At 41.3% G+C, this 12,385-nt stretch overlaps 1 protein-coding gene across 1 annotated transcript in view; it reads right to left on the bottom strand.

The window, feature by feature from the left end:
• Positions 1-223: 223 nt before the first annotated feature.
• LOC106874307 (phosphorylase b kinase regulatory subunit beta) overlaps positions 224-12,385 on the bottom strand; it is a 43,682-nt gene continuing 31,520 nt past the window's right edge. The window contains exons 18-24 of the mRNA XM_089365434.1: positions 10,190-10,465; positions 8,378-8,580; positions 7,780-7,914; positions 7,191-7,320; positions 4,014-4,121; positions 2,333-2,407; positions 224-1,179 (exon numbers count right to left, since the gene is read on the bottom strand). Of these exons, the coding sequence (XP_089221560.1) occupies positions 973-1,179; positions 2,333-2,407; positions 4,014-4,121; positions 7,191-7,320; positions 7,780-7,914; positions 8,378-8,580; positions 10,190-10,465 (1,134 nt within the window). The 3' untranslated portion in view covers positions 224-972. The remainder of the gene's footprint in view (positions 1,180-2,332; positions 2,408-4,013; positions 4,122-7,190; positions 7,321-7,779; positions 7,915-8,377; positions 8,581-10,189; positions 10,466-12,385) is intronic.

Genomic DNA, 12,385 nt, shown 5'->3' on the forward strand with positions numbered 1-12,385 from the left:
AAAGACACCATTTCGACCGTGGCCGTTTTCGTGCGGGTGACACGTAAAAGCACCCACTACACTCTCTGAGTGGTTGGCGTTAGGAAGGGCATCCAGCTGTAGAAACTCTGCCAAATCAGACTGGAGCCTGGTGTAGCCATCTGGTTTCACCAGTCCTCAGTCAAATCGTCCAACCCATGCTAGCATGGAAAGCGGACGTTAAACGATGATGATGATGATGATGATATATATATATATATATATGTGTGTGTGTGTGTGTGTGTGTGTGTGTGTGTGTGTGTGTGTGTGTGTGTGTGTGTTACAAAACATAAAAACCAAAGCAATATATATGTGTGTATGCATGAGTGAATAGTTATATTACAGAGAGAGAGAGAGAGGGAGAGATCACATGTAGCTATATTGACCTAGCCAACATATATGCTGTGTTATCACAAACCATGCAGATGTCTGATACAGAAACAATACCATTAGATAAGAGCTGGAGGTCAAAGGGCAACAGTTTGAACAATGGTTAGAGTTGTTGTTGTCAAAAAATATCACTTATTTCTTGGATATTGAAAGAGATTTCTTTGAATTTTGTCTGTGTTACATAATGTGTGTGTGTGTGTGTGTGTGTGAAAGTACCACTATCAATGTAGGTGGCTGTGCCTAGATCTTCCTTTATCTATTTGTGTGTATCTGATTTGGCATGTGACTGTCTTTTTCTGAGGTGTGTGTGTGTGTGTGTGTGTGTGTGTGTTTTGTATTAATACCCATCTAATTACACATGTATATAAATGTATGATTGTCTTCATTCACATGTATGTTTTTGATTAAATATACTTGTGTGGGTATAATATTGTGTGTGTGTGTGTGTGTGTGTCTCTCCACTGATTCCATCTGTAATCAGGGCAACACCACCACCTGAGCCATGGGTTGAAGACAGGAGAGAAAGCGAGTGAGAGACGAAGGTGGTGGTGGTGGTGAAATGTGTTATGAGAGTAGACACATTTCGTTAGGTGTGGTCTTCAGGTCACCTTCCAATACCTGCTTCACCACAGATTTGGTTATGTAGCTGATGGTACCCTGCTTCACGTTTGATTGGGTACTGACAAACATGTGTAGAGTGATTTTCTCTTTCTCCACTTGACCATCTCGGGACAGATCTTGCTGGAACTGAGAGAATGCATTCTCCAAAATCTGTGAGGAAGAAAAAAAACAAAACAAAAAACAAAATAAATTAACAAAAAAATGATTTACGTCACTTGTATGATGGTGGCACTCATTTCTAGTCACTAGTGTAGCTAGAGTGTGTGCTGCCCGGGGCGGCCCTTCTGTTTGCCCCTCCCCCCATGGACCCTAGCAAAAAGCACATATTGCCTACAACAGGATGAAAAGTGCCACCCCTTTAAAAGTGCTGCTTGGGGCAGACTGTCCCCCCTGCACTCCCTACATACGCTAGTGTTTCCAATGTGGTGTCAAGACAAGAAGACACACACACACACACACACACACGTAATGGGCTTCTTTCCAGTTTCCATCTACCACATCCACTGACAAACCTTTGGTTGGCCCAAGGCTACACTAGAAGGCTCTTGCCCAAAGTGCCATGCTGTGGGACTGAACCTGAAAACTATGTGCACACAGCTTGCACCAAAAGACTTAATACGTATATTCTGATATGAATGGGTGCCCATGATTGAACTCAGGACCTTTCCATATAATTAATTATTCGAAGAAACAATATGGTGAGAATAATAACTGAAGTAATTTGTCCTCAATAATTGTTGTTCTCTCAAAATTCAAATATTTACCAGAATGGTGGCACATAAAAGCACCATCCGAATGTGGCCAATGCCAGCACCCACTGACTGGCTTTTGTCCATGGCCGATGCCAGTACCCACTGACTGGCTCCTGTGCCGGTGGCATGTAAAAGGCACTATCCGAATGTGATTGATGCCAGGCTTGCCTGACTGGCTCTTGTGCCTTTGGGACGTAAAAAGCACCCACTACACTCTCGGAATGGTTGGCACTAGGAAGGGCATCCAGCTGTAGAAATTTTGCCAGATCAGATTGGAACCTGGTGCAGCCTCCTGGCTTGCCAGTCCTCAGTCAAACCGTCCAACCCATGCCAGCATGGAAAACGAATATTAAAAGGCACCCAGTACAGACTTTGTGAAGTGGTTGACATTAGGAAGGGCATCCAGCCGTAGAAACCATGTCAAAGCATGTATTCGAAACCAACAATAGTTGGAGCCTTTCAAAGTGTCCAACCCATACCAGCATGGAAGATGGATGTTAAATGATGATGATGATGATGATGGTGGTGGTGGTGATGATGATTTCAATTACCTTGTCCATGTTGACAGCCTGTGGGAAACACAACTCTGGATTACGGTCAAGGATTGTGGCCACAACCATGAAAGACTGAAAAACAACAAAAAATAAATAAATAAAAAAGATAAGACAAGACATACGAAGAAACAAGTTATGGATAAAGAGTCCAGTGGTCAGTGATGATAAATTACGACCAACGATATTATCACTCTAATTTACTGTACCACATGATCAATCCATTTACAGTCTATGACCACATCATAACTACTGACCACTCACAAGACCAGTCAACAGTAGAGTCCATACACATGACCACCCTCTGTTACTGATCATCCACAAAGCCCAGTGAATGGTTCAATCAATCAGTCAAGATGGAACTGAAAGCCATGCTGGGCTGGAGATGGGTGGATTAAGGACCACTCGTACTTCAAACATTATATCTTAGTTCTTTCTTTGTGTGGGACGTTGTGGATGACTGGTATCAAAGAGTTAAACTTCATCATTAGCAGATGTTACATAGTACCTCTCCTCCATATACAATCCCTCTCTCTCTCTCTCTCTCTCCCCATTTCCCCAAATGCTATATAGCTCCTATACTATGATATGTACTATCATATATAGTCCCTCCACATATATTCTACGATATATAGTCCCTCTAAAATGCCCGCTAAATGATGCATAGTCTTTCTCTATCCTCTGACACCTCAAACATTGTGAAGCTGTCATCATCGTCATCATTTAACGTCTGTTTTCCATGCTGGCATGGGTTGGATGGTTTGACCAGGGCTGGTAACCTGGAAAGCTGCACCAGACCCCAGTCTGATTTGGCATGGTTTTCTACGGCTGGATGCCCTTCCTAGCACCAACCACTCCGAGAGTGTAATGGGTGCTTTTACAAGCCACTGGCATGGGTGCCTTTGCGTGACAATGGTATCTGCCACGACGGCAATTTCACTTGGTTTGGTGGATCTTCTTCTCAAGCATGACATAATGCCAAAGGTCTTGGTCATTGCATTGAAAAGAACTCAGGCACTTTGCTTCTGTGAAGCCCAACACATGAAAGGTGCTTTTTATGTGCCACCAGCACAGGAGGTGCCAGTTACATGACACCAGCATCAGCCACAACTATGATTTTACTTGGTTTGATGGGCTTCCTCTTCTCAAGCATGACACAATGCCAAAGGTCTTGGTCATTGCCTCTATGAGACCCAACACTCAAAAGGAGCTCAACCACTTTGGCTCTGTGAGGACCAACACAGGAAACACAGCCACAACTATGATTTCACTTGGCTTGATCAATCTTCTCAAGCACAACATAATGCTAAGGTTCTTGGTTATTGCATTGAAAGGAGCTCAGCCACTTTGCCGCCGCTGGACAAGAAACCTTTTCTTCAACTTCAATAAAGCTGGCAGAGTCATTAGCATGCTGGGCAGAATGCTTAGTACCATTTCATCCATCCTTAGGTTCTGAGTTCAAATTCAGCTAAGGTGGACTTTGCTTTTCATCCCTTAGGAGTCAATAAAATAAGTACCAGTTAAGTACTGGGGTCGATGTAATCTGCTAACCCTGACCCCCTGAACTTGCTGGCTTTGTGGCGAGACTTGAAACCAATATTCAAAGCCCTGCCCTTACAGGAAGGGGAAAAAACCAAAGGTGATGTGTGTGTGTGTGTGTGTGTGTGTGTGTGATGCTTACCTCCACCACAATCTGACGATAGGCTGGATCGACAATTTCACTCAACATCTTCTCCACCAGTAGGGAAAAGTTCATCTCGTACATGGTCATGTCTGAGAGGGTTGGTTGCTGGAAAAAATGACAATGGACAGTGGTCAGTGTTAAACTCTGGAGAAATAATAAAGTAACTTTCCATGTATGGGAAATAAAAATGAATCACACTGTATTTTAACGTGCATAAGGAACCCTCGTGCATAAGGAACCCTCGTGTAGAAGGAACCCCCTAATTTTGGGGGCTTAAAATTTGGAAAAAAAAAGGTTTTGTAAGGGATTATAATACTATCCATGTATAAGAAACTCACATGTTTTTTAAACTTAATTTTTGATGGAAAAGGGTTCTGTTATACACGTTAAAATACGTTAATTTACACTATTACAACACCACACTACAACCCAGACACCACCACTCACGTATGACCACACAACAAATCCAGACCACCACACAACAGCAAACAACACTTGCTGCTGTCACTGCTACCACTATCGTTGTTGTTGTGGTCTTTTATGTCCATTTTCCCATGCTGGCATGGGTTAGACAAAACTTGCAGTCAACAAGCAGAAGATCTCCCTGCTGCCAACCGGTATTTGTTTCTCAAGTAATGTATTTATTATTTTACTGGTCTTCATCATCATCATCATTTAACCCTTTCGTTACTCTATTTATTTTGAGATGTTCTGTGTTTCTTTCAATTATTTTAAATATAACAAAGAATTTAGTAAAATGACTTCGTTATCATTAAGCTAGTGTTAGGCACATAAATTGTGACTAAAGTTTGGTGGATGATTTTAATTCAAAATATATGAAAACAAGTACTACAGAACCGGTTTCAGCTGGGTTGGTATTGAAAGGGTTAATGTCTGTTTTCCATGCTGGCATGGGTTGGACAGTTTGATAGGAGCTGGCCAGGCAGAAGTCTGCACCGGACTCCAATTGTCTGTTTTGACATGGTTTCTATGGCTAGATTCCCTTCCTGATGCCAATGTACTCGGTGGTGTCATGGTACCAGCACATATCAAAATCACTAAGGGATATAGGCACAGGAGTGGCTGTGTGGTAAGTAGCTTGCTTACCAACCACATGGTTCCGGATTCACTCCCACTGTGTGGCACCTTGGGCAAGTGTCTTCTACTATGTGTGTGTGTGTGTGTGTGTGTGTGTTTGTCCCTCCAACATCGCTTGACAACCGATGCTGGTGTGTTTACGTCCCCGTAACTTAGCAGTTTGGCAAAAGAGATCGATAGAATAAGTACTAGGCTTCCAAAGAATAAGTCCTGGGGTTGATTTGCTCGACTAAAAGGTGGTACTCCAGCATGGCCACAGTCAAATGACTGAAACAAGTAAAAGAGTAAAAGAGGATAAAGCTATATTGTTTATGGGGGATGTAAACAGGAGATCACCATCACTGAAGTATGCAGGGCGAAAACATGCAGAAAATAAACAGTCCAATCACACATGCACACACGCACGCACATAATGTCTGTTGAATTAGTTTCATATACGGTGGCATGTTTTTGTGTATCATTTGTGGTTGCTTTTTTTACATTACTAGAGTGGAAAGGTTTAAGATATTTTCAATTGCAAAAAAGGTCCAAATGAGGTAAATTTAATAAGGCTGCCTTAATCTTTGTCGAATGCAATTAAATTGTTTACTAACGAATATATTAAACCTGCTTTATTTAATTATTTTCCTTTCCTTATTTGTCCATTTTTAAGGTTATTTTTTGCTCTGTTTTTGTGAATATTATACAATAGTAAAGTGACGAGCTGGCAGAAACGTTAGCACGCCGGGCGAAATGCTTAGCGGTCTTTCGTCTGTCGTTACATTCTGAGTTCAAATTCTGCCGAGGTCGACTTTGCCTTTCATCCTTTCGGGGTTGATTAAATAAGTACCAGTTGCACACTGGGGTCGATATAATCGGTTTAATCCATTTGTCTGTCCTTGTTTGTCCTTTTGTGTGTAGCACCTTGTGGGCAGTAAAGAAATAAGAAATGTTAGCACGCTGGGTGAAATGCTTAGTGGTATTTCATCTGTCTTTATGTTCTGAGTTCAAATTCTGCCAAGGTCAGCTTTGGCTTTCATCCTTTTGGGGTCAATAAATTAAGTACCAGTTGCTTAGTGGGGTCGATCTAGTCGACTGGCTCCCTCCCCACAAAATTTCAGGCCTTGTGTCTTGAGTAGAAAAGAATATTATATAATAGTTATATTTTTATGGCTATGGGTGGGGGTATGAGAATAATGTTGTTTTTGTGTGTCTCTAGGATTGGTGCTTATGTGGTTATGGGGGCTGGCTGGTTTTCTAATTCTAAATATGCTTTACTGGGGTCTGTTCGTGCAGTTGCACAGAGTGTTTCTTATGAAGTTAGTATATCATTGATTTTGATGAGTTACCAGTGCTGCCTGAGTGGCTCCTGTGCCAGTGACACATAAAAAACACCTTTCGAACATGGCCTTTGTCAGTGCCACCTGACTGGCACCTGTGCCAGTGGTATGTAAAAAGCACCATTCGAGCGTGGGTTGCCAGTGCTGCCCAACTGGCTCCCATGCTGGTGGCACAAACAAAGCACCTTTTGAGCATGGTCAATGTCAGTACTGCCCGACTGACTCTTGTGCCGGTGGCATGTAAAAAACAACCAAAGAGTGGTTGGCATTCGGAAGGGCATCCAGCTGTAGAAACCTTGCCAAATCAGAGTGGAGCCTGATGCAGCCTCTTGGCTAGCCAGTCCTCAGTCAAACCGTCCAACTCGTGCCAGTATGGAAAGCAGATGTTAAACAATGATGATGATGATGATGACAATGATGTTTGTGTATGTGTGTGTGTGTCCCTTGGTTTTGACATCATGTGATGGCATGTAAGAAAATATCACTGCAAATAAAAGCAGAGTCATTCCTTTGCAGCCTGTCCAGTGAAAGAGAAATATTAACTTGGAAACAAGTGAGGGTTAGTGACAGGAAGGGCATCCGGCTGCAGAAGATCTGCTGCCATGAATTCCATCTGACCCATTCAAGCATGGAAAAGTAGATATTAAAATGATGATGATGATGATGATGATGATTCTGTCTCTCTCTTTCACACACACACACACACACACACACACACACACACACACACAGAGTATGGAAAAAATCTGGAACTCACTTGAGGTAAGAGGTAGCCGACCACTTTGACACCGCCTGGGGTTTTCTCCAAAATCTTCCAAACCTGATCATAGAAATTCTTTGGGACCCTATTCAAGGCCCCATCTATTTGTCGTCTCATTAAGGGGTTACTGAAAACAAATAATGACTTGGTAATTATACAGGCAATTATTAATGGAATGTTCTCTCAAATGTCATCCCAAACATCACACCTCTGCTAATAACTGCTTTCAGCTCGAGAGCTCCAACACTACAACTGCAACTATCACCACCACCACCACCACAACCATTACAACTACTGCTATCACTACCACCTGACCACCACCATTACTACTACTGCTACCACTACAACCACAAACCATCATCACCACCACCACTACTGCTACCACAACCACTGCTACCACCACCACCACCACCACCACCACAAACCACCACCACCACCACCACAAACCACCACCACCACTGCTACCACTACCACCACTGCTACCACCACCGCCACCACCACCACAAACCATCCCACCCCTGCTATCACCACCAACAACCACCACCACCACTGCTACCACCACCATACAATAAAGTGAATAGTTTACCTTTTGTCGAGTTGAGCCATGTCCCGCTGGAGCAACCTCTGCAGCAACTGTTTGATCTGTTGTGGTGAGAGACTGAAGAGGTCTTTCGGTCCTGGCTGGCAGCTGAGTTCCAACTTCATGGCATAGATGAACCATCTGGAAGAGGAGGGGGCAGAAGAGAGAAGTGAGAGGAATGATGGTGGCTCGTGGGGGGCACGTGTTCATGCCTGTCCCATTGGCATTTGCAAGAGGACAGAGACAATGTTGAAGATGGATGGAAAGAATGGCGAGGAAGAAGGAGGGGGTGGAATGGAGGAGAGGGAGGGAGAAGGAACGGGAGAGAGAGAGCGGGGAGGAATGGGAGAGAGGGGGAGGAACGGGAGAGGGAGAGAGAGGAGAAGAATGGGAGATGGAGAGAGAGGGAGAAAGGGAAATGCAAGAGAGAGAGAGAGAAAGAGAGAGAAAGGGGAAGTGCACGAGAGAGAGAGAGAGAGACTGAGAAAGTGTGAGAGTGAGTGAGGTGGGAGAGAGAAAGGAATGAGAGACAGAGAGTGAGAAGGAAGAAGAGAGAGAGAGAGAGAGAGAGAGAGAGAGAGAGGTGTAAGAAGAGGTAATTTACCCAATTCTAATCCTGAGAATTCCTTCAAAGAATTGTGGTGAGGTAGAAATTAATTTGCCAATGTTGATGATGATCTCTTGTTGAAGTACTGACTCTGAGATGTTGAATTCCTTACAAGAGGAGAAGATCATTTCTTTGATCTCTCCTGGAGGAATCGGCTTGTCCAGTATGTGTTCCTTCTGACCAAACACACCAACAGTTATCTAAGGAATCGTGGTTGGCAGAGACAGAGAGAGAGAGTGAAACAGATATTGAATACATACGGTTAGATATATGTAGGGTGTCCATAAAGTTATTATACAGATTTTTTTGGAATAAAGCAACATCCTGGTTAGACTGAAAAGATTTTCAGAAAATTTATGTGAGACATCAGAAAATATTCTAACAATATAGGAAATCCATTTCATTTACTACGGTTATGAGAAATGTTCAAATTGTAAGCCATTAGCTTCAATGTATTCTTGACAAAGTGAAAGCAGACTGTGACAAACTTTGGTACACAGGTCAGTAAATGCATCAATAATGAACTGGTGAAGATCTTCAACAGTTCTTGGTTTCCTCTGACTTATAAACTGTTTGCAAAATCAAGACCTATGATCAGGATCATTCTCCCAGAAGTCCATGAATTAGGCACGGAATGCAAGGTTTCATATTGAACGTTGTAAGTATTTTATGTAGTGATGTTTGTTTGATACCAGTTTCTGAACTACCATGACGAATTGATTTCTTTGGGCTTCTTATAAATGCTTCAGCAACCATATCATAGAGTTGTTTTCAGCCTAACTGTATAGTAACTTTATGGACACCCTGTTTAGAAGACTGAAACAGAAACGACAATTATACAATGTTTACATAAGCACTGAAACAATAATGCAACCGTCAGGTATCTATTTTATTCAATTTACTCTTTCTGAATCTTAGTCTTTTTGGACGAAATCTGGTGCTGCTCCTCTGACCCAGCAGCAACCAGAAGGTAATTAAATACTAGCTACATGTGAACTTCCAGAACAGATATCATTCATTCATTCGGTTCTCATTGTGCCATGTGACACTTGCGGCAACAGCAAGATCATTCCACCTTCTAACCTTCACAAAATCTATTAGAAGGAGAGAAGGGAAGGAATCAAAAGAGGAATAACCCCGTCACAGTGTATATTTAGAAGGGGAAAAAAAGTTGTTGCTGAGAGAGAAATACAGCAAGAGAATGAGGGAGAGAGAGAGAGAAGAGGGAGAGAGAGAGAAAGTGAAAGACAGAGATAAATAGCCAGGTAGGTGGTGTTGTCACAAGTATTTAACAAGTTTTGATTCAAAATGTGGGAATTTTAAGTGCAAGTCTGTCAACACAACACAACACAACACAGACTTCAAAAATATAACTACATGTACATAATACATATAGTTATATTTTTGGTTGTTTGTGTGTGTGTGTGTGTTTCTGTATGTCTTCCAACATATAGACATGTTTATTTAGAAGGGGAGGAGAAATAAATGTTGAGAGAGAAATACAGAGAGAGAGAGAGAGAGAGAGAGAGAGAGAGAGAGAGAGAGAGAGGGAGAGAAAGAGAGAGAGAGAAAGAGAGAGAGAGTGTGTGTGTGTGTGAAAGATAGGATTAAAATTTGTTTCAAGAAAAAAAAAAACAGGTTGTTGTTGAACCTATCAATGTGATCGTTGCAGTCGGCTTTTGCTGCAGGATCCATTTCATTTTGACTGGGTCGTTACCCGGCAGTATAGCAATGGGTAACGACTAGTAATGAAATAAAATAAATGAAAGAGTGTGAAAGTTGTCATCTCCCGTTGAAGCAAGCCCTTACCTGTTTTCCTCGTACCAATACAGATGTTATCGATGGCGCCAGACTATCAACAACTTTACCAAGAAGAGCGGCACACAGCCTGACGTGAGCCCACTGCCTCTTGTTGCCGGCAATAAGGAGAGTACGCTCCAGTCTCTCCTTTACTGTATACTCCTCAATACGATAATCCATTCCTTCCTTGTTTAACAGGATGTTAAGAATCTTCAAAGTCCTGCTGGTCGTCTCAGAATATCGCAACATCTTTGCAAGTTCAGGAGTTGAAACGTTTTTGTAATCCTGCAAAACAGGTGAAGGAAAGAAAAAAAACAAGAAAAATATTTCTAAAATAATTACTGGTTACCTTTTAATGAGGAACAAACACTTTATAATTTAAGGGGTTGGGATGAGTATGATGTAAATGGGACTTCATATCTTTGCCAATAGTAGAAATATATAGAGGTAGTTATGAAGCCAGAGATTCTTTTTGTTAATTAACACATCTTGGTATGTAATGTTCGTCAAGGAAATAATTAGAATTACTGACAAATGACAATTCTTTCTTTTATTCTTTTAATTGCTTCAGTCATTTGACTGCGGCCATGCTGGGGCATTGCCTTTAGTTGAACAAATCGACCCTATGACTTATTCTTTGTATGCCTAATACTTATTCTATCGGTCTCTTTTGCCGAACTGCTAAGTTATGAGGAAGTAAATATACTAGCATCAGTTGTTAAGCAATGATGGGGGGGGGGGGGACAAATACAGACACACAAATACATACATACACACACATATATACATATATATAATAATAATAATAATAATAATAATAATAATATTAGGGATAAAAATCCAAATTTACAGGTAAAAACTCAAATTCAATTTATTAAAAATTAAAATTAAATTAAGTTTCACAGTATAAAATATATATATATATATGTGACAGTGGATTTTCATCGATGAGTTCATGAACTTTGGTTCTTTTCCCTAAAACTATATATATATATATATATATATATATATATATATATATATATATATATATCATCATCATCATCATCATCATCATCGTCGTTTAACGTCTGCTTTCCATGCTAGCATGGGTTGGACGATTTGACTGAGGACTGGTGAAACCGGATGGCAACACCAGGCTCCAGTCTAATTTGGCAGAGTTTCTACAGCTGGATGCCCTTCCTAACGCCAATATATATACATACTCATAAGGTACAGTGTATATTTAAATACATAAGAGGAATCTACTCATGGCATTCCTTATGCTAGAAAGAACAGCTAGGTTCTAGAACCACAAAATTAGGGATAAAATCCCGAAAGGAATGAAATGAAAAATAAAAAATAAAAACTTTTACCATCCAAGTTTTTATTTTTCATTTAGTTTCTTTCGGGACTTTATCCCTAATTTTGTGGTTCTAGAACCTAGCTGTTCTTTCTAGCGTAAGGAATCCCGTGAGTGGATTCCTCTTATGTATTTAAATATACACTGTACCTTATGAGTAATTCATAGTCTTTGGACTAAACTTTTATACGCTAAGGCCACTTGGTGGTGAAAATTTTTTATTAATTTCCATTTCCCTTTGATATGATTAAGTTGCAGGATATTGTGAAAGAAGTGTGGAGGTGGGGAGTGAGTGGCGTAAATCTGAATATATGCAGAGATGGAGGGGGGGGGGCTACTGGATAGCAATGATACAGAGGTACAGGGCTATGAGAACAGGATTGAGGAGTGAGAGCTAGGCATAGTGTATGAGGGAGGAATTATGTACATTATTTACATTTGATGGATATCTGTCCTCATTTTGTTTGTTGTTAACACAACATTTCAGCTGATTACACCCTCCAACCTTCATTAGGTTTCTTGGGGGAAATTTTGAACCTGGCTTCTCATTCCTAAGGTATTTTTCGATGTTATTATTTTTATTCGGGTCACTGCCTGGAATCGAACTCGGAATCTTGGGGTTAGTAGCCCGCGCTCTTAACCACTATGCCATATGCCTGTGGGCATAAGGTGTAGTGGTTAAGAGCCCACGGGCATATGGTGTAGTGGTTAAGAGCATGGGCTACTAACCCCAAGACTCCGAGTTCGATTCCTGGCAGTGACCCAAATAAAAATAATAACAATAATAATAACATCGAAAAATACCTTAGGAATGAGAACTCAGGTTCGAAATTTCCTCAAGACACTTGATGAAGGCTGGAGGG

Source organism: Octopus bimaculoides, chromosome 1, assembly GCF_046866305.1.
Source record: "Octopus bimaculoides isolate indiv1 chromosome 1, ASM4686630v1, whole genome shotgun sequence".
NCBI classification, from domain to species: Eukaryota; Metazoa; Mollusca; class Cephalopoda; order Octopoda; family Octopodidae; genus Octopus; species Octopus bimaculoides.